At 37.2% G+C, this 22621-nt stretch overlaps 3 protein-coding genes across 3 annotated transcripts; 2 read left to right on the top strand and 1 right to left on the bottom strand.

The window, feature by feature from the left end:
* Nucleotides 1-642: 642 nt before the first annotated feature.
* On the top strand, nucleotides 643-4619 carry LOC103832880 (protease 2). The gene is made up of 11 exons (XM_009108974.3): nucleotides 643-914; nucleotides 1449-1732; nucleotides 1815-2009; nucleotides 2135-2481; nucleotides 2708-2999; nucleotides 3119-3277; nucleotides 3358-3723; nucleotides 3804-3869; nucleotides 3958-4006; nucleotides 4128-4251; nucleotides 4376-4619. Exons 1-11 carry the CDS (start codon nucleotides 743-745, stop codon nucleotides 4464-4466), a joined length of 2145 nt encoding a protein of 714 aa, XP_009107222.1. The 5' UTR covers nucleotides 643-742; the 3' UTR covers nucleotides 4467-4619.
* Nucleotides 4620-15629: 11010 nt separating this feature from the next.
* LOC103832879 (CCA tRNA nucleotidyltransferase, mitochondrial) lies at nucleotides 15630-19999 on the top strand. The gene is made up of 8 exons (XM_009108973.3): nucleotides 15630-18008; nucleotides 18084-18136; nucleotides 18246-18295; nucleotides 18370-18468; nucleotides 18698-18807; nucleotides 18890-19168; nucleotides 19227-19289; nucleotides 19360-19999. The coding sequence occupies exons 1-8, from the start codon at nucleotides 17613-17615 to the stop codon at nucleotides 19882-19884; spliced, it is 1575 nt and encodes a 524-aa protein (XP_009107221.1). The 5' UTR covers nucleotides 15630-17612; the 3' UTR covers nucleotides 19885-19999.
* Nucleotides 20000-20407: 408 nt separating this feature from the next.
* Nucleotides 20408-22477, bottom strand: LOC103832878 (scarecrow-like protein 3). Its single transcript, XM_009108972.3, has 2 exons — nucleotides 22247-22477; nucleotides 20408-21975 (listed from the first exon to the last, which is right to left on the bottom strand). Exon 2 carries the CDS (start codon nucleotides 21910-21912, stop codon nucleotides 20575-20577), a length of 1338 nt encoding a protein of 445 aa, XP_009107220.1. The 5' UTR covers nucleotides 21913-21975; nucleotides 22247-22477; the 3' UTR covers nucleotides 20408-20574.
* Nucleotides 22478-22621: the final 144 nt, after the last annotated feature.

Here is a 22621-nt window from a genome sequence, read left to right as displayed (position 1 = left end):
CATGTTGTTTACATATGCATATATAGGTATTCCGGAATCAGCTCATGATGCAAAAGTTCTAGCACTAGCAATAGAGGGGCCTCATCAATTTCTGACTGCACCTATTGGAACGTAATATTTGGAAGATTATGGTTATCCTGTTCGACCTGGATTTTTTACTCTGTATAGAGGGTAAATATATCATTCTAACCAATATGATGAAGCTACTCTACCCATTAGTTACAAAGAAATGTTTAACAAAAGACATTCTTCGCTACGTTATGTTATTGAAAAGAATTTTGGTGTGTGGAAAAGAAAATGACGAGTTTTAAGAAAGAAACATAGGTACAATATATATGTTCAAAAAAGAGTGGTTGCAGCTTCAATGAGGCTGCATAAGTTTATTAGGCTATCAAATTTATGAGATGTTGATTTAGATTCGGATTATACAACTGATAACATCCTAACAACGAAAATATTTTACCAACAAGATATTAAGAAATCTATATATCCGAAAATCCTAACTAACAGCATTGTTTTGGGATTGTTTGGTTTTGTTCAAATTAATGAAATGATACGCATCCTAGAATCTAGTGTAACCGTATTTGGGCATATCTATCTAACAACTCGTCGCGTGTCTTGCGCTCGCTATATAAAATCACCACGTTTCCTTTTAACTTCCACTTTCTAGCAACCTCGTCGTCGTCTTCTCCCCTTCCCTCGTCACACTGAAAATCGGAGCTTCATCATCATAGCGTGAGACATGGCGGGAACGAGATCCCCTCCTGTTGCGAAGAAAGTGGAGCACGCGATGCATATGTTCAGTGACGTTAGGGTTGACAATTACTACTGGCTCCGCGACGATTCTCGTTGCGATCCCGACATGCTCTCTTACCTCCGTGCAGAAAACGAATACGCTGATTCCGTCATGTCTGGTGAGTGAGGGTTCTTACTTCTTAGTGATTAGGGTTTAATCGCTCTTCGTGTATTGACTGTGGAAGCTGTTTCAGTGACTAAGCAATTTAAAAAATCAGATTATTGATTAAACTATCAAATAATTTCATATAACTGGATCAAAATATTGGAATAATTTATTTATTAAATAATATTAATGTCCAAAATTTGTGTGGGATGCCAAGTTGGATCTATCTGCTGCACGACACTATGGTCTTGATCACCAACAAAAAAAAAAGCAATCTATTTGCATATCTGGAGAAAGTGTCTATCTATAAACTATCTCCTTAATGATCAGTCTGGTACTTTTCATAGATTAGGAATTTACTTCATAAAAATTTGTTACTTTTAAATTTAATATAGCTAAATAATACTTTTATATATACATATTGTATTTTGGATTTTTGGTATCTTTTCTCTTAAAAGATATTATTTTCTTGAATTCTAGCCATGTTTCATTTTTTCGGGTTTGGTTGATGTTCATGCCTAGTGTTGACTGTGGAAGCTGTTTTCAGGGACTAAGCCATTTGAGAACCAGCTCTTTGCTGAAATAAGAGGAAGGATCAAAGAAGATGACATATCTGCACCTCTACGCAAGGGTCCTTACTACTATTACAAGAAGAATCTTCTAGGCAAAGAATATGTTCAGCACTGTAGGCGTTTGATCGCTGACAACAAAGCCGAGCCTTCTGTGCACGATACCATGCCAACTGGGCCCGATGCTCCTCCTGAGCATATCATATTGGATGAGAATATCAAGGCCCAAGAGCATGGCTACTACAGAATTGGTACCTTCAAGGTTTGAACTTTTGCTATCCCTTTCAAGAGTTCTGTTTCAAACCTGCTCTTTGTTAACTTTTTTTTTTTGATTCTGTCTTCAGGTTAGTCCTGATCATAAATTGGTGGCGTATGCAGAGGACATAAAAGGTGATGAGATATATGCCGTTCATGTCATTGACTCTGAGTCCCTGAAACCAGTAGGGCAGCCGCTTAAAGGAGTAACTTGTTATCTTCAATGGGCTGGTAATGATGCTTTGGTCTACGTAACTATGGATGAAATCTTGCGGCCTGACAAGGTTTACATCTGTTTTTAAATTATATTTTGATTAATTAAGTATTGATATTAGTTCAAATTATGACATTTGTATGGTTACTATGTTCGGCAGTCAAACTTTGTGGCTTTCGTGTTTCTTTGTAACAGGCTTGGTTGCATAAGTTGGGGACAGAACAAAGCAGTGATGTATGTCTTTACCACGAGAAGGATGACATGTTTTCTCTTGATCTTCACGCCTCTGAGAGCCATAAGTATATATTTGTTGCTTCCGAAAGCAAAACTACAAGATTTGTCTTCTCCCTTGATGTGTCCAAGCCTCAGGATGGTCTCAGAGTGCTGACACCTCGTGTAGATGGCATCGATTCATCTGTTAGTCATCGAGGGAACCACTTTTTCATACAGAGACGAAGCAGTGAATTTTACAACTCTGAAGTGGTCGCATGCTTAGTTGATGACCCATCTAAGACAACAGTTCTGATTCCACACAGAGAAAGGTAAAACATTCTTGTCAGAATCTATTTACCCTTTGTCAGTGTCCTTATCCATAGGAAGTTTTTTTAGTCTCATTTATATTTTTTTTATGATGCATTATTCAATTTATTCCATTGCTATGTTGAGTTTTATAATGCTAATTGAGTTTTATGATGCATTATTCACTTGAAGTTAAGCTCACCTTGGATCATATAGTTAATTATTATAATGTATTTTTTATATGGACAGTGTAAAGATTCAGGAAATTCAGCTCTTTAGAGATCATCTAGCAGTATTCGAGCGTGAACAAGGACTGCAGAAGATAACGGTTCATAGGCTTCCCTCTGAGGGACAGACTCTGAACAGTCTCCAAGCTGGTCGTAGTGTTAGCTTTGTGGATCCGGTCTATAAAGTGGACACAACAGAGTCTGAATTTTCGTCCAGTGTTTTAAGGTTCTGCTACAGCTCGTTGAAGACACCACCTTCGGTGTATGACTATGACATGGATAGTGGCACTTCTGTTATCAAGAAGATTGACACAGTAAGTAAACCACTTTTTTTTCTTTTGCTTTTACAGTTTTTTTTATTTTTTTTCAGTATACAAGCTTGCCTTATCTTTAAACGTGGTCATGGCTTGATATTTATTATAACCTCCTGCAGGTATTGGGAGGTTTTGATGCGTCAAACTATGTGACAGAGAGGAAGTGGGTCAGTGCAGCTGACGGAACTCAAATTCCAATGTCTATTGTTTATAACAAAAACCTTGCAAAGCTCGATGGGTCTGATCCGTGTATGCTGTATGGATATGGCTCATATGAGGTACTTTGAGCTGAAGCTTTTATGGTCCTTTCACTTATATTTTTATGGTGCTAATCTATTGATTACTCTCATCGTTACAGATCTCTGTGGATCCGTATTTCAAGACATCAAGGCTATCCCTCTTAGATCGTGGTTTTATCTACGTAATCGCACATGTTCGTGGGGGTGGTGAAATGGGGAGACAGTGGTACGAGAACGGGAAGCTGTTGAAGAAGAAAAACACGTTCACTGATTTTATCGCTTGTGCTGAGTCTTTAATAGAGATTAAGTATTGCTCAAAGGAAAAACTGTGTGTGGAAGGAAGAAGTGCTGGTGGTTTGCTGATGGGTGCTGTTCTTAACATGAGGCCTGACTTGTTTAAGGTGGTTGTCGCTGGAGTTCCTTTTGTAGACGCTTTGACAACAATGCTGGACCCAACTATTCCGCTTACGACATCAGAATGGGAGGTGGGGTTTGATGCTTGTTTAATGCCTTCGAACATAGTTTCTTTCTTACATGTGTTATGGTTGGTTTCTTATATTTGTAGGAATGGGGTGACCCTAGGAAGGAAGAATATTACTTCTATATGAAGTCGTATTCCCCTGTTGACAATGTGAGTATATTGTCTCTTTTAGGTATTATCTACAATACATGACATACAGAAGGTCTCTGCTGCTGATGCATTTATTCCAATATAACAGGTTACGGCGCAGAATTATCCAAATATTCTTGTTACTGCTGGGTTAAATGGTAAGCATTCAACTGTATTTATACAGTTTGGACTCAAATTTGTTTCTGAATACGGTTAAAACAGGCATGATTATTATAGTTTCTGACTTGTTGATGTTTTTTAAACTGGTTGTGGCAATAGATCCAAGGGTAATGTACTCTGAACCGGCCAAGTTCGTGGCGAAACTGAGAGAAATGAAGACTGACAACAACTTGCTTTTGTTCAAATGTGAGCTTGGCGCTGGACATTTCTCCAAATCTGGCAGGTACTAGAACGAACGTAGTGCATTTGTCTCTCAACAGTACAAACACACATCCTTTTGTACTGGACTCTAATTATGTTCAAACTAACGAAGGTTGGTTTTTGGTATGTTTGATACTGAGGTGCAGATTTGAGAAGCTTCAGGAAGATGCGTTTAAGTTTGCGTTCATGATGAAAGTTTTGGACATGATTCCTGAGTATTCGCAAGAAAGACTCTAATAGTTTATGCTTCTTTTATTTGGTCTTTTGTTAATGCTCTGATTCCTTCAAGACAGTTTATGCGTTTGCTCTCTAATAATGAGAGAGACCATGTTTAAAAAAAGTTCCTACCGTTATCTATCTTTTGAAATTAAAGGTTATTTTATTCTTAAATGGTTTGATTGATTCACAGTATTGAATCACTGCTGATGCACAAAATTTAAATTGGATGTAATTTTAACTCCAATAAAACGACAAAATGACATCATTCCACTAAAGTTAATGTTTTATTATAACAAGTATATTTTATTATATACTAAATGAAAGCTCAATAAAACAAAAACACAGTCTCATAGTTTATAAACACGAAGCCTAATAAACATTGACAAAACACACCAAATGTCAAATTTGATAAACATATGAATCTATAACATAATGAGTATAAAAAATTAATTTATTGAATTATCAAAAGTTAAAAATATATGATTATGAAGAACAGACATCCGCGATCAAAAGCTAGTTTAGTAATATAATTAATTTAATCCGCGATCCTACTATTTTATCATAACACAATTAAAATATGAAAAACTATCTTTTATTATATATCATTTACTAATACAATTAAACTAATCTTTATAATTAGATCAAATTTATATATAAAACAAATATATGGTATTATTTTGTATTTGTCTTTTTATTTTAACAAAACTAAATGTTATTTTATCTTAATTTTCAGTTAGTAATGTTATTGAACAAACATTATCATTTAAATCATACTGTAACAAAATAAATATCTTGTTCATTTGTTTTGAAACACATCTTAGGCATTTGATATTTTTCCTTTTAGTAAGATACAATTTTAGTTTGTGTTTATATATTTGATATATAAGTTTTTTTTTTTTTTTTTTTTTTGTCATCGACTTTTACAGACTCATATTGACTCTGTAAACCAAACTGGGTGATCTACATCCATATGAACAACATACGACAGCTGCATCCTAGTTTTACGGGCTAGGCTATCCGCCATAGTGTTTAGCGTTCGTGGAACATGGATGATGTCTGATCTTGTGAAACTCGCCTTCAGGATCTTATAATCTTCCAAATAATCTGCAAAAGCTGGCCATTCTTCTGGTTCCGAAACCATCTTCACCAATTGAGAATAATCCGTTGCAAATGTGACCTGAAATTGACGTAAGTTCCTCATACACTCCATTGCCCAAAGTAGCGCTTCCATCTCCGCATGAAGAGGAGAAAGACTAGCCCGAACATTCCTCGCCCCCAATAAACCATTAAAACCCACTAGTGTACTGAGCCATCCTTGCCCTGAAAAGATATCATTCTCTTTCCAAGAACCATCTATAAAACACCATCTACCCGGAATTCTCGGCAAAGACGTAACCATAGGGCGTGGTTCTGTTCTCTGCTCGTTTAAAACCTGGGCCTCCGCCCATAGTTTAGATTCTGTTTCGGCCAACTTGAGTGTATCCATTGGGTCAATATCCAAATTACTAAACACTTTATTATTACGTCCTTTCCATATGTACCATAAAATCCAGGCAAACTGATGATCCTCCATTTGTGGTAGAATTCTCCAAAAGAGATGATCTATATTTGTGAAAAGCGACTTTGTTGGAAAAACATCTGGGTTCGACGGTATCTTCGAAAGAGCCCAAACCTGAAGCACTGGAGGACATTCGAAAAAAACATGATTTATCGATTCCTCATCGGCTCCACACCTGGCACAACAGATATCTCCTTTAATCCCTCTCCCTTGTAAATTTTTCCTAACTGCTATACTTCCTGACACGAGTTGCCAGAGAAAATGTTTTAACTTTGGTGGACATTTTATTTTTCAGCAATAAGCCTTTAAGACATTAACCGTAGGCCCAATCATAGAGGGTGGTCGTGCCCTATCTGGGTAAATCCTCTCCACCTGATATCCTGATTTAACTGTATATTTGCCATTTTTGGTAAAATGCCATCCATCCCGATCTATCCTCTGAGTTCTACTCAGTGGTAGACTTTCTATAAGTTTTGCATCTTGTGGTTCCACCAAAGCCCGAATTGCCTGAGAATTCCAAGTACGCGAAGTGGAATTAATGAGTGATTCCACTGTAAGGTCCGGATATAAATTATGATGATTTTTATTAGCTGGTCTCGGACGAGTGGTTGGGAGCCATGGATCATTCCATACAGATATAGAAGAGCCTGTTCCCACCCTTTTAATTAGTCCTTTGCTTACCAGAGATCTAGCAGAGATAATACTCCGCCATCCATAGGATGGAGAATATGAGCGAATCGGTTCCAGGGGTGAAGCATTCCTGTAGTACCGACCTTTAAAAACTCTGGCAAATAACGAGTTTGGTTTCTCTATGAGACGCCAAAGCTGTTTGCCAAGCATCGCTGTATTAAAATCAGTGATGTCTTTAAACCCCAAACCCCCTTCTTCCTTATCAAGACATACTTTGTCCCACGATTTTCAATGCAAACCTCTGGTACTTCCCCCTGGACTCCACCAGAATTGTGCTACCGCACTCGTCAACTTCTTTGCAGTTGCCTTAGGTAGTCGATAACATGACATCACATGATTAGGTAGAGCTGTGACCACTGATTTAATAATTACCTCTTTTCCTCCTTTTGTGAAAAACCGAAAAGCCCATCCGGTAACTCTACAATTTAACCTCTCCTGTACAAAGCTGAAAACTTGTATCTTAGATCCCCCAAATTTTCAGGCAGCCCCAGATAAGAGCCCATTCCGCCTAAGTTTTGAATCCCCAGAATATCCCGTAATTCCTGTCTGGTCCCTTCCTCAATCTCATGTCCAAATTGAATCGATGACTTATCAAAATTTATAAGCTAACCAGATACCTGTTTATATTCCGTTAATATCCTAAGAATGGTTCGACATTCTTCTTTTTGAGCCTTACAAAAGAAAAGACTGTCATCCGCAAAAAGCAAATGAGATATTGATGGACATGCTCTTGCCACCTTCATTCCCGTTAGCCGTTTCTCTGCCTCTGCCTTTCGTATATTTGCGATCAAAGCCTCTGTGCAAAGAATAAATAAGTAGGGAGACAGAGGATCCCCCTGACGTAATCCTCTATGTGGAACAATTAGACCGCGCGGTTGTCCATTTAGTAGAACCCGATATTGAACTGAGGTTATACATTCCATCATTAACTTGATCCAGTGAGAATCAAAACCCATCTTTCGAAGTAAAGCTTTAATAAAATCCCATTCCACTCTATCATATGCTTTACTCATATCCGTTTTTATTGCCATATACTTTCCTTTGCATGCTTTATTAGTTCGCAGCCCATGAAACATTTCCTGCGCTATAAGAATATTATCCGAAATCAACCTTCCAGCTACAAACGCCGATTGAGTTTCTGAGATGAGCCTGGGGAGATATAATTTCAATCTCTGACATAATACCTTTGAAATAATCTTGTATCCCACATTACAAAGACTTATTGGTCTCAATTCCGTCATCCTTGTAGGTCTCTCCGTTTTTGGAATCATACAAATATTAGTAATATTTAATCTAGCATTCATTTCTCCGGAAACCAAAAAATCATTCACCAGCTCCACCAAATCTGCCTTAATAATGTGCCAGGAGTGTTGGAAAAATAATGCTGTCATACCGTCCGGTCCAGGTGCCTTTTCTGGGTGCATCATAAAAAGAGCCTCCTTAACCTCCTCCTCCGTAGCTAATCTCAACAAACGTTGATTTATTGGAGGGGTGATAGTCAAAGGAATTTCCATCAGAAAATCATCAAACTCTGTAGGTGAAGAAGAGGTAAATAAATCCTCAAAATAACTAACAGCCACCCTTTCTATCCCATTTTCCTCGGTAATCCAATTCCCATCTGCGTCATGTAACCCAACAATCCTGTTTCGTATCCGTCGCTGTTTAGTTAAAGCATGATAGAATTTTGTGTTGAGATCTCCAGATGAGTGCCATATATTTCTACTTTTTTGGTGCCAATACTCTTCTTCATCCCTATAAGCCTCTTGTAATTTCCTAGACACTTCCATTATATCTTCTTGAGTCCTTGTGTTATCTGTCTGTACATCCTCCAGAGCTTGCTGTAATTCATTTATTTTTTCTTTTCCATAAGGTGGATTGTTTTTCCGCCATTTAGCAATTTCATGACGACAATTACTAATTTTTGCCACAAAACTCTTCCCTGGACCCCCAGTTCTATCTTCCCTAGGATCCGACCATCCCATTGATATTGACTCCATGAAACCATCTCTTCCAACCCATCTCTTATCAAATCGAAATTGCCCTTTTCTTCTAGTAACTTTATCTTCTAAATAAGCTACCACTGGTCGATGATCCGATGCCACCATTTTTAAATATTCTGTATAAGAGCATGGGAATAAAGTATGCCATTCTTCATTTGCCAAAGCACGATCCAGCCGGCACCGAACCATCACTGCCCCTTTCCCTTTTCCTCTTCTCCCTTGCCATGACATTTTATTACCCCTCGCCGGAAATTCCACTAACCCACTATTTCTGATCATATTATTAAAAGGAATAAAAGAATCCGCATTTCTTAAAGCTCCTCCATCTTTTTCATGGTTTCCTGTGATCTCATTTAGATCTCCAATAACGAACCATGGTTCTGATCGTGAAATTCCATATCTAGTTAAGCGCTCCCATACATGGTCCCTCATTTGTTGATTTGGATCTCCATACACAAAAGTGATATAAGCCGTTTTCCCCATGACCTCTGTTTCCACATCTATCATTCGGTTACTAGAATATAGCACTTTTACTGGATAATCATTGTTATAATAAAGTGCTAATCCACCACTTCTTCCCATTGGATCCACTGTGACCAAATTATCGAAACCCAAATGGGCCTGAAAATTCTGAATAAACTCTTTCTCTTGTTTCGTTTCTGATAAAAAAAGAAAATCAGGTTTATGCTTATGCCTTATTTCCCGTAAATAACTTATTGTCCATTTGCTACCCATTCCTCTACAATTCCAACTGAGTACTCTCATTAAAAAATGATTTTTATATGCTTCGAGAAGCCAAATTGATGGGAGTAATGAAACCCAAAATTCTCGACCCAAACCTTATTCTTATGCATGACTTTGTCATACAATAATTCCATAACAATTTTCCAAACTGTGGCATGAACAAATTCATGTATTTGCCAATCCAATATCTCCATCGTTCCGAGAGAAACAAAATCTAATGTATCATTCCTTTTATTGTACCATACTAAAAGATAATTTCCAACTTTTATAAATCCCATATATCCTTTATTAGAACCGTTGTAATCCCAGCACCCAAACCTATTATAGCTCAAATCCATATATTCCAGTACACAACCAAAAGATAATATTGTGAAAGCCATCGAAAAGATTTTTCCTGTCAAATGGACTCCATATATTCCTCTCCGGACGTATAACTGTCCTACTTTATGTACCTTATTCCACAGCTCCATCTCATAAGACAAAGTCAACCGTCTCCTAACCTTATTTAAAACCATCAATCCCAATCTACCTTCGCGGCATAAACCCATTTTCTGCGTAGAAAAGACTCTCTGTGCTGGGTTTAATGAGACCCAACAGAGTAAACGCATCCAGAAAAAGATTCTGAATTCCTCATCCCGGTATCCAAACCTATAAACCATTCCAAAAACCAACAAATTTGCGCCAAAGGAAGACCCAAACATTGTCCTCAGACCCGCTTTCTGCAGATAACCAACTCGCTTCCTAACTCCCATCCATAGTACGAACGTAGTGTTCCTGTACCAAAGACAAAACCCAATGAAATACAGCACATTAGCATATGCTTCTACTTGAAGAAGCCATAATGCCTTGGTGACAATCACACATAGTTCCATACAAGGAACCTCATATTGTAAACCGTTATTCTCCTGTGATCCATACACTCGATAATAAGCGAACCCAGCAAAGGAGAATACTTCATACCGTGAGGTCAGAAACCATAAAACCGAAATCCAACATAACCAACTTTTATTCCAATAGGTATTCAAACTGAAAACTGAACTGACAATCATAAAAATATAAAAAACCATGACAATAATAAAACCCATAACCCTTATACTGACTATGATATTACTCATAGAACTTAATACAAAACCAATACCACTACCACCACGAGCCATCCCCTGCTCTCTCCTTCTCTTTCTTATACTCTGATCCATAAAATTATGGTTTAGGAGGTCCCAGCTTCGGGATTGAGGGGCCCTTATTCTCCATCTGCTTACCAGGTTCACCATGGCGAGTTCCAGTTTTACCTACAGCCCTTTTGCGTGGGGAAACCAAAGCCTTGGCTAGTCTCATTTTTGTACTAGCTGCAGTGCTTATCGTCGGCTTGAACAACCTCTTGCGAGATCCATTTTTCTTTCCCACATCCCCATCAGCCATATCCTTTTCAGCCTCAACATTAGTCACTTGTTCAACCTCGCGGTTATCCTCTCCACTTGCCTGCTCTAGCTCTCTCAATGCTTCGGCCATCTCCCCTTCAGAACATTCCTCAAGATCAGCCGCGTCCATGTCCACACCATGCTCTAGAAAAACCGCCCTTATCTCATCCATATCCATGATCCGATCCGTATCCCCACCATCCTCAACCTCATTGACATTGCCTATCAAACTATTCACTACTTGTAGCCCATTCTCAGTGTCCATTGGATCCGAGATGACTGCTGCTCCTGTAGCTTGAGTCTTAGCAAGCTCCTCTTGGAACTCAAGGGAAGGTGCATCTTGTTGGACTATCTCAACTAGCTTATTGTCTTTGCCCACTTTAGCTTCCGAACATTGTAGTTCCCCCTCCTCCCGTTCTTCTACGCAAGGTCCTCTCATTACCAGTTGATCTCCTGCTTGTCCAGTTGCTTTTCCAGATATGCCCCTACTCCTTTCCTCCTGAGTAACTCCTCTTTCGTCCTCCCTACGTGGCATTCTCTGCCTAGACCCCTCTCCATCCCCTCTGTAAGTTCCCCGATTATTAATTGAGTTCTTGTTCCCTTTCTCAGCTACACGCCTCCATTTGTGATCATTCTCTTCCACCATCTTCCCTTTACCCTTACCATAATACTCTCTCCCATCTCTTTCCTTCTGCTGGTTTCCGGTATTCCCGTTTATGACAACACCCTTGTAACTCCTGGCCCTCTCCTCGTGCTTGCCACCTTCAAACCACCCGCCATTACCATCTCTCCTCTCTCTTTTCTTCTCCGGACTCTGCTTCACCGCTGGTGGAGCAAGAGGACACTTCTCATCCTTGTGGCACAAACTAGCACAGGTTGAGCAAAATCCAAACAACTTCTCATACCGTAGAGTGATCGTCACTTCCTCCCCATCATAAAACTCTCCTCCTTTGAAATCCACAGTGGTCTCCAAACAGAGTTGTTGAAAACCATCCACTACTACGTGAACTCTTGAGAGCTCAAGATCCACGGATATTAATCTCCCAAGAGCACCACCAATGCTCTCGAAAGTGGGGAGGTCTTGAACTCCATTGGAACACCTCGCACCCGAACCCAAAATGGAATCTCGGACGGAAACATTTGTGACTTCCTAGGCTGCCACCTTGCAATCGCCAGCATCCAGTAATCGAAATGATATGGTTGCAGCCTCAGCACGGCTTCAATCTCTTCCTCCGTCTGAAAATCGAACTGGAACTTCCCGTGACCCAAATCTGTGCCCACCACACGATCCTCCAGCTTCCAAATCTTTGGGATGTTCTGCAACAGTGCCGGCATCTCTTGCTCAGCTGGATTCATGCATCTCCCAATTAAGGTTCTTGCATACGTCTTAATGAGAGCCGAATTATCAAAATGTGGAACCGAAATCTTCAATCTTTTGCGAGTGCTCTCGCCCTCCTTCATAGCTCCACCAGTTTCCAATAGCTGACCCTGTGTCATGATGATCCACACAATGCCAAACTCTAGTTTTTTATCAATAGGAAAAGCTAGGAGACTTAAAAATGTGATGTAGGAAAAACTCCTCCCCCCACCACGGTTTTTATATTGTTTCCACATACCTATTCCCTCTACCCAAACAACTCCGTCATTAGTACCAAATCTGTCCGTAATAAAACCATGATTATCTCCCTGAATCCAAATAATCCCCAGTATCTTGACCTCACACTGAACCCGTATCCAATCAAATCCATAACGATTGGTTCCCATCCTCGCATAAAAGAAAAGTATTCCTTTAGTTATGCGATCCAGAATAATACCTGAAGATTCTTGTGATCGCGAATTGAAAGAGATCCATCTCACAATCCATACGATACCATCATCACTTTCCTTAAAGTATGATCCCCGAAATCTTATATTCCTTAACCCGAATTGAAAAACCATGAACATCCATCGCTGGATCGTCCTCACCAGAATCTTCCCAATATCTGATTGATACGCATCCCCAATCTGCCGAGATCCCTCGATTCCGTTCGAGGAAAACCTCCTAAGCCAACCATAATCTCCACTCCTCCATTGATTTCCAGGATCCCAATCTCGAAACTCCATCGATACCCTAAACAAGAGTCGCCATCGCCGTCGCGTTTTTTGAGAGCGTTTTTGTTTGCATATACATTATATATTTGATATATAAGTATAAGGGAAAACTGCCAAAACGGAACAAAAATTAGGATGGTTGTCCCTTTAGCATAATACCATCACTAAGCTGTCTCTATAGTATAATATTTTTATAATTTCAAAACTAACCTTTTATTAATTAAATTAAACACAAATTAAAACCATTTCTAAAAAGTTTAATGAAAAAAGATAAAAATAAAATATTTTAGAAAGGCAAAAGAAATGTAAAAACAACTAAAAACAGAAACGAAAGACACGAAACCAAATATCCCGTAAACCTAATCTTCTTCCATATCAAAATCCTCCACAATCATTCTTTTAAAATCCTCTAAGGTAGAACTTGATTCAATAACAGTAGCCTACCCCTTTTGTCACCAGCCAAAAAATCCATCTCGTGGTTGCACCAAATCCTCAAACACCACATGTTGTATAGATCTGCATCATAGAACAAGAGTTTGTAAAAATCACAAGACAAACTATGGAGAAATCAAAGATTGATGAAGAAGAAAATGCAAAATCGTTTTTATATATATTTTGGCAAAGCAACTCGATCAAAACACGTTTTAGGAAGTTGGAATATTTTTAGAATATTTTCTTAATTGAAACTTCCATAATTTTCGAAAACATGTTTTCTTATCCGTAGAAGGCACAATCTACAATGAGTAGAACCATGACAAAATCTTGAATGCAATTTCTACTTCTACAATGAGTAGAACCATGACAAAATGTTGAATGAAATTTCTACCTCAGGTAGACGTACGTGTTGTATTTAGATTTCACATTCCAAAAATTTTAGAATACTTCGTAAAAGTATAAATTGTATTCGAGAGAAAATAGTAGAATTAACATTTGCATATTTAGAATTTTAATTAAAAGTAGATTGTTCGTTTTTTTTTTAAAAGTAGATGGACTAGTTTATTCTGGAATTCGTATTCTACTAACCTATTTTTCATAGAAGACGAATTCTATTTTTTAGTAGAACGTAATTTAAAAATTTTATTTATAAACTTTTTTAAAAAAAAAATATGTGTTTGTAATTGTGTACATGGATGTTTTATTAATTGTTTATATTTTTATATTTTTAATAATTGTTTTGATTCTTAAAACTATTTATTTCATTAAGTTTCAGAAATAGAAAGGGTAAAATGGAGACATAATGGACAAAATTGGTTTTATACCAAAAGGACAATCATCCTAAGTTTTTGTTCCATTTTGACGATTTTCCCTAAGTATATTTAGAGAGTGAAAGATGGATCTTTCGTAACTGTATGGGTTTCCAGCCATCGAAGAAAAAAAAGGAGATTTTTTTTGTTTGTACACGCCACCGGGACTAGGATTTGTTTTCTAATAGTTGTTCTTTTCTTTGTTTTCTAGTATTATGTTTGTTCTTTTTCTAAGTTTTTTAGGATAATTTTTTCCGCCAGTTTTCATAATCAGAGATATATTCGTTTTTTTTTATCAAAAAAAAGATATATTCGTTTTCTTTCGATCTTCATTGTTAACCTTTTCGAGGGAATTTATTCCGGAATAGCTTTAACCAAAGAAAAAGATCTAACTTTATATGAAGAAATTTTATCGTGTAGGCAATGAAGATGATTGCAGACTGTTGTGATATGGGAATGCACTTAAATTGTTAAAAAGCACTGAACAAGATCATTCTAATATCATTGTATTGGCAATATCAAACCAAATTTTGGTATGGACGTCTATCATTAATTTCTCTTGTAGTCGTATTTGTCATATCATATTTTACAGCAGATTAGATTGTTTTTCAAGAGTTTGTTTTCTTTTTGATGCAATGTATAATATCAATTTGTATGTTTCTTTGATTGACGATATTGAATAATAAATTTTAGACGAACAAAATTACAAGAAAATGAAAGATGAGAAAAAATTCATAAATTTTAAGAAATAAAATTGAAGTGTCATTTTTTGGTGTTTCAATTGATGATGTGGCTTAATGAGAGATAAAATTCTATTTTATATATAGAGAGATTTTCAAATTTCTATGCATCAATACTATTAAATGAGAAGGAGTCCTAAAAAATCTACTTAAAACAAGTCAGAGTTGGACCATTTCATTTAACTAGAATTCCTATTATTTCTCATACTACTAACTTCATTATTCTTCATTAAAGGCAAATCTATATATATAAAAATATGTTCGCCTTCTTCCTGTGATGCCACGTCATCAATTCGTGCGTTATGGAGTGACACGTGTTCCAGTTTATATTTGGGGCCAAATAAAACAAAAATTTGTCAGCGGTAATTGAACCCAGCACCTCCAGCACTTAAAATTTCTCTTAGAACCAGTAGGCTAAAGTCAATTTTTATAAATATGTGGCCGCGAAAATACTTATTATCGTGTTGGCTAGAAGTCCATACTTCTTCTGCTTGTGGCCAGGGCCGGCACTGAACTGACGTCAAGATAAAGATTGTGAAGTTAAAAACTTTGCTCCAAACAGTTTTGCAATGTTTCCAGCATTTATAACTTGATGCATATAATATATATCAAAATATATTTGTTGTACACGCTTTTATTAGTTTTGCTTTTAAAAGAAGATATTTGCAGTTATAAATGTTTTGTGCCAGTGAAGTAATGATTGAAAAACCTCTATACATATGTCATTTTAAAATAATACCCAACTTTTATATATAGTCAATACATATGTCCATGTTATATTCTAGACTAAATATTTTCTCTTTTAAAAATATAAAAAACAGTTTTTTTAGTCTACAAGCAAATGTTGTAGAGCAAGTATGCATTATACAAAATAATATATATTTAAAATCCATACGCAAAAACATAAAAGTTGATATAGGTCTCTTTCTGACTCATGCACACTCCACTATGAATAAGAATTAAAAAAAAAACAGTATTGTCATCAAACTTTATCACAAATCCACATTTGTACATCTATAATTTTGAGTTTGACAATTAGTTAATTTGATACAATACCAAAGCAAGAATAATCGAAAAACAACTATAACACCGCATACTAATAAGTAACACATAACAAATAACCAAATTCTTGAATCTTAAAACAAATTTCAACTCGAGTATTTAGTGAATATCAAATTAACTAATATCCCGCCCGTAAGGCGGGCCGACCCTAGTTAGTCATAAACAATGGTACTAACCTAATTCTCTACATATACGTTTACTATATATATATTATTCCATCATAATTATTTTGTGTTATTATTAAATAATGTCCACTCTATATTTATATATATGGTTACTTGTGATTTATTTAATAGTTAATACCTTCGGAGACTATAAACAGAATACAATATCCATTGTAAATTTTTTTTTTTTTACAGAGATCAACCATTATTTTATACCAACCTTATTAACTAAACTGATTTCATTAACCACGTTATATATATGAACACTTCAACATTATCATTCACAAACTAAACAATGTTTGTCACAACTTAATATTCCAAATTGGTTGTATTATTTAATACCAAACCAATTCCTATACGAATCCATAGATATGATTATGGTCTACATAAAACCGGTTCAATATTTTCATCTGCTATATTTTCAGAAAATGGCTATTTATCTTTGGTTCTGTTAAATATTTAGTCTAACCAATTATAAATCGGTTAGTGATAACTTCTAAAAACTTTGAAAACATATTGTTATTTATTAACACTACATCGATACTTTAAAATAGGTTAGCAGTAGAACTGTGTTTTAGAGCAAAATCTACTTATTTTAAAAGATAATATTATTTTGAAAATAGTTTTGATACTATGTGTTATATTAAACATAGTTATATATATATTTGAAATAAATAATTATATACATAAATTAAACTTTTGGTTATCTAAATTATTTAGCAACCAAATAAAAATATTCGGGTAATTCAAGTTTTGGGGTTATCCGGTTTATAAATAGTATTATTTTAGGATATTTGGTTATTTAAAATTGAATGTAATTAATATTTTTAAATATATAATTTTTATTTGAAAATTCAGGTACTCATTTGGTTCTCGGTTCGGTTTCAATTTTTCAGTCATAGATATATGATTTGCTCTATTATTTATGCAATTCAGTTTAATTTTGGTTTTTCAGTTTGGTACGGTTTGGTCCGTGGTTTTGGATAAATGTGCTCAAACTTAAACATTATCTTATATAAAAATTCTTTTAAAATATATTTAATTACAAAAACAAATCTGCGCTTTTCAAAATCTAGTTCAATCAATTAAAGTTTAGAATTTTTTTATTACTAGTTGAATGCTAGATAATTTATATATTTAATGATTCGTTTTGAAAAGTAAATAATTTGCTTAATTTTTGTACTTTTACTAAAATAACTTATATATTTGGAAAGAGAGATACTTATTTTATTGAATAATAAATATAAATTGCCGAAAATTGGAATTAAGGAAAAGGAAAAAGAAAAAAAGAGTAAAGAAGACAGAAATATATAAAGGAAGTTTGGATAGATACGTCCCAGTGGTTTCATTCATATTCATAGGACCCTTCCGTAAACCCTAGCCTCTCCGCCAAGCTGTAGTGTTTTGTTTTGTAATAGATCGAACGTCGTCTGTATAGTAATAATCATCTCCGATGACAAACGTCGAGCTAAGAGAACGGATCCACGTTACTGAGAACGAACGGGAAGTTTTCGATCTGCTTCTCCGTGCCGTCGGCAGTTTCAGTCCCGAAACGAAGCTTCGCGTAGCCGGTGGTTGGGTGCGCGATAAGCTTCTGGGAAAAGAATCTAATGATATTGACCTCGCAATCGAGAAGATGTTGGCAAGAAAATTTTTTTACAAGCTCAACTATTACTTACGTTCTCAAGGGGAGGACAAAGTACAAGGCCACGTCATTAAAAGTAAACCGACAAATGATAATAGACGACCAGTGGAGACAGTGAAGATGCATATTTATAACCATTCGATAGATCTTGTACACTTGAGATCTGAAACACACGAAGGAAATAGTCGCAATCCTGTTAAAGTGGTACTTAGAAAAAAAAATTATATATATGATCTCTTTGCTTGGAATGCCATAAACAAAACTTCTCTTTTTGTATAGGGTTTTGCCACCCCAGAAAAGGACGCTTATAGGAGAGACTTGACTATAAATAGGTAAATCTCATCTTGACTCAAGAGAGACAAATAAGTGGCGTACCTAATGGATATGCGTATCTGACGTGACGTCTTTTTTTTTTTTTGATGTCGTATGGTTTTTTCTCAGCTTATTCTACAACCTTCACACTGGCTTAGTAGAAGATTATACAGGAAGAGGTTTGTGTATCGTAGTGTTTTTCAATTCTGTGTTGTATCTAAGAAGTTGGTTGTTTACATACTTAAAATCACAGGTATCGTTGACCTTAAGTCTAGAAGAATTGCCACTCCATTGCCTGCCCGAGTTAGTTTATTGGATGATCCCCTGCGAGTTCTTCGTGCTATACGCTTTGGTAAATTGTCTTTCATTTCATTTCTTTTAGTTAGGGTCGGTCATGAGAATTTGGAAGGAGATGTAAGCGATTTAGTAAAGATTTCAATTTTTTTTTGTAACTTTTCTTTATTAATTTGGAGGTTTTTGGGAAGTAGAGTGGAATGTTTCTTTTGGTTTTGCCCAAGACCGGCCATGCCTTTATTTTTGATCTCTGTGGTTATCGGCTACATGATTGCTATAACAAACAGGTGCAAGGTTTGGCTTTACGCTGGATGAAGAACTTAAAGAAGCTGCCTCCAGTGAGGAACTTCAGGTAGCCCTTGCAGTTAAAATCAGCAAAGAGCGTATCGGGAACGAAGTAAGACTTGAGCCTTTTCTTGCCTATCTTTCTTAGGACTTTTTTGCTTTAAAAGAAAAAAAGAAATGATTCACTGGTGCAGATCGATTTGATGATATCTGGGAACGATCCAGTACAAGCAGTAACCTATCTCTCGGATTTGAAACTATTTGAACTCGTCTTTGCACTGCCCTCGTCGTCTGAGCCCGCCCCGTCTGAGAACTGTAGCAGCCTCTGCCTAGCCTACTTGGAAGCTATGTGGAACCTCATTCGAACCCCTGGGCTCGGAAACTTCAGCGGTGAACAAAGAAGGCATGCTCTATATGCGGCTCTGTTTCTCCCGTTTAGGAAAATGGTTTACAAGGACACCAAGGGGAAATTGGTAACTTAGAATTATTTGAGCTCTTTTCTGGCTATGGCTGACTAAAACCCTTTTACAGGTTCCCGTAGTCAACTACATTTTCAAAGTCTCCATGAAGCGAAAGAGCAAGGACGCTGAAACAGTGAGCTCTCTATATTAATATGCTTTAGTGAGATCTAACTTTGATGGGTAACAAAATCTCTCTCGTGTAGGTTGTCAACATACACCGCGCCACGGGGAGATTCCTATCGTTGATTCTTCATCTTCAGTTGAAGAAGAATGACGTTTCACAAGTGGACAAACGTGAGTGGGGCACTGATGTATTCGAGCACTTGGAACTCATCTCTCGAAATGATCCGGAGTTGCCGGCTACATCGAAAACAAGAGTACTCGCAGGGTTTCTTCTTAGAGATATCAAAGACTTGTGGCGTCTTGCTCTCTTAGTATCACTATTGCTGTGTACGGATGACGACATGAATTTGGGTTTCCAAGTTGACAAGAAAAGAGAGGTTTATCTAACAATTCAGGGCACTATTATTCGTGAGATGGGTCTTGATACTATCTGGGATCTAAAACCTCTGGTGGGTGGAAGTGATATCGTTAAAGCTCTACAACTTAGAGACAATAGAGGACCTATCATTAGGGAATGGCAACATATATTGCTGACATGGCAGCTAGCTTATCCCAAAGGAATGCCGCTCAGACAGGAATGGGTAAAACGAAGGAAGGTAGCGTGACTTTTGGGATTAGGTTAAAACGATTTCGCACTTCTTTTTTTTCTCTTACAATCATTACTAAATATTATTTGTGAAATAACAACATATCTGTGTTTTTGTTCGTCACTACTTCATCTTCTCTTCTCGCCTCTCCGCTCCTTTTGGTCTTGAAAACGTTTTTCACTAATCACTATATTTGAATCTCAAAAAATATACTGATCGTACTCGCCCAAGGTCAGTCATCTTTCAACTTTTTTTAGCATATACATGCCCACAAATATTGATGCAGCATATGAGTATATATATATATTTTGATTATTATAATTATTTGTATAATTATCTTAGTTATTTAGATTGAGTTTTCGTTTTTGGTGTAAATAGTATTGTATACGTTATATTAAACCGTAATTAACTTCAATTTCTGAGTGAATTCCACGGTACATCGGTTATTTTTTTTTACATACACAAACGGTGGAATCGTATGCTTCGCATCGATTTGAATTCGGTTTTGAGATCAAACCAAAATGAACCCAACAAACAAATACAGTGCTGGAAACTCAAAAGGCATTTTATATGCAGAAGGCAGCAAGAAGCATTTGCCAAAACAAGGAAAACGAGACAGAAGTCACAGTCAAGAGACAAGTAAGATTGTGTCCCTGCTCATAAAAAAAAAGAAGAAAATACATAAGTCACAAGTGTTTATTATACCATTCACTTCCTGCATCTCCAAGCTGAAACTGAGTATAGAGGTCTATCTTGCCAGCAAATCACTGCACACCCACTCTCTTCTTTGATCCTATACCCATCAAAACCATACCCTTGAAGCAACCTCCTAGCCTGCAACATGGCATAATAGCTAAGAGGAACATTCCCAAAACCAGCCAAATCAATCCTCTGGCTCCATTTCTCCAGCTTCTCATGTCTTTCTCTTCTCTCAGACCCTTCACACGCTATGATGTTCTTGATCTCCTCTCCGAAAAGCATCTTCTCCACTTTCATCCTGTCTTGAGACGTTCTTGGAACTTTCGTCTCCAAGCAATCAAACAAAGCTGCGTAGGTGTAGAGTGATTCCAACAGTCTCTCCATCACCGTGGAGCCGTTGTGGTCTGAGTCTTGCTCAGTGACCACCATGATCTTGGGAGACAAACCCCATATTGCATTGAGGAAACTATCGATCTTTCCTGAATTAGAAAGAGGCAAAGATGAGGCCGAGTCGCCGCTCAGGCTGTGTCCATTGTTGCTGGTCACATCAGAGGCCAAGAGGTTATGCAACTGAAGAACCGAGCTTACAGCTAAGGCCTCTCCTGTCTTAACACGCAACTGCTCCACGTTTAAGCACTGTAAGCTACTCACAACGGGGTTAAACTGAAACGGGATATCGAGTTTCTCTGCCTCCTCGATTAGTCTGTGAGCCATTTGATCAAGCACTTCCTTCTGGTGGTGAACGCCGGTGATTCTCAGATGCGGTGGACCTTCAGGCCTAGAGTTAAAAGCTTGAATCAAAGCAAGCCATTGAGCCGGCTCCGAAGCGTCGAGATCAATCACATGAACCATCTTCTCACCTTCCATAGCCTCGAGTATAGCTCGGTTAGTGAGCAAGTAAGACACTTTTAGTATAGGGAACATATCAAAGAACAACCTCCTGACATGAACCTCCTCGGAGACATTGCTGGTTCTTGTCTGAGTTGCGTTAAGGGCCTTGTAGAGACCAGGCCAAGACTTGAGGATTCTGTTGGCGAGCGCTTCGGTGAAGTAAGCTGCTACACGCTGCATGGTGTCTCCGTCAGGGGAAGAGAGAAGAGAGAGCTGCTCGAGAGCCGCGTTTGCGTTCTGGAGGCTGCCTGAGGCCACGTGGTTGGCGCAGGTTAGCAGGAGGTGGATCAGGTAGAGACCACGCTCCTCTGGTTTGAGGTCTTTGAGGGAGTGAAACGGTGATGAGGAGGGAGAAGGGAGGAGAGTTGGTCTTGTGAGTGACATGGTTGAGAAGACTTGGAGCGGTGATGAAGCTACAGAGGATGTTCCATTGTCTTCTTGGAACATAGCCACCATATCAAAGCGAGAGTCTAGAACTCAAACCCAAGATTCAGAATTTCTTTTAAAGATCCAGAGAATCTGCAGCAGTTTTTAACAAAAGTGGTGAAAATTGTTAAAGAACAGAGGAATTAGGGTTTTGAATACTTTAGATGAAAGTACAATACTTCTAAAACATGTAGATTGATAAGTACTAACTGATTCAAAGACAACACCACCTAACTGAAAATTATCTGGATTTGATAAAGAAAAGAAAGCAATTTTTTTATAAACAAGAACAGGAAAGAAACTAGCAATGATCATAGAACAATAACCAGCAAAAAAAATAACCTATAAAGGAAAAAAATCTTACTGGAATTTGCAGCAGAGGAAAGAAAATGTTGAAGCCTTCTTTTTTTTTTTTTTGGGTTCTATCTATGTAAGATGTGTGTAAGAAGAGGAGAGAAGTCTCTAGTGGTTATCTTGCGAGTATAGCGTGTGGACTATTGTAGTTTGGGGAAAGGATTGAAACTAAAAAAACACTAAAACAGAGGGCATTGTTCCTTTTGGCTCTACGTACCAGACAATGCGTGATAGTCGGTTTTGTCTTCTTCCTCTTTGTCTTTTCATTCCCTTTTAAGGAATTAATTAAAAGTGGTCAAATGTTTAGTTTCATCGTTAAACCATATAGTAGTTGTTATGTTCACATATGACTAATGACTATTCATATTTTTATTGCATTTATTTT

Source organism: Brassica rapa, chromosome A08 (assembly GCF_000309985.2).
Source record: "Brassica rapa cultivar Chiifu-401-42 chromosome A08, CAAS_Brap_v3.01, whole genome shotgun sequence".
Taxonomy (NCBI): Eukaryota; Viridiplantae; Streptophyta; class Magnoliopsida; order Brassicales; family Brassicaceae; genus Brassica; species Brassica rapa.
This window is presented reverse-complemented; position numbering and strand designations above follow the sequence as displayed.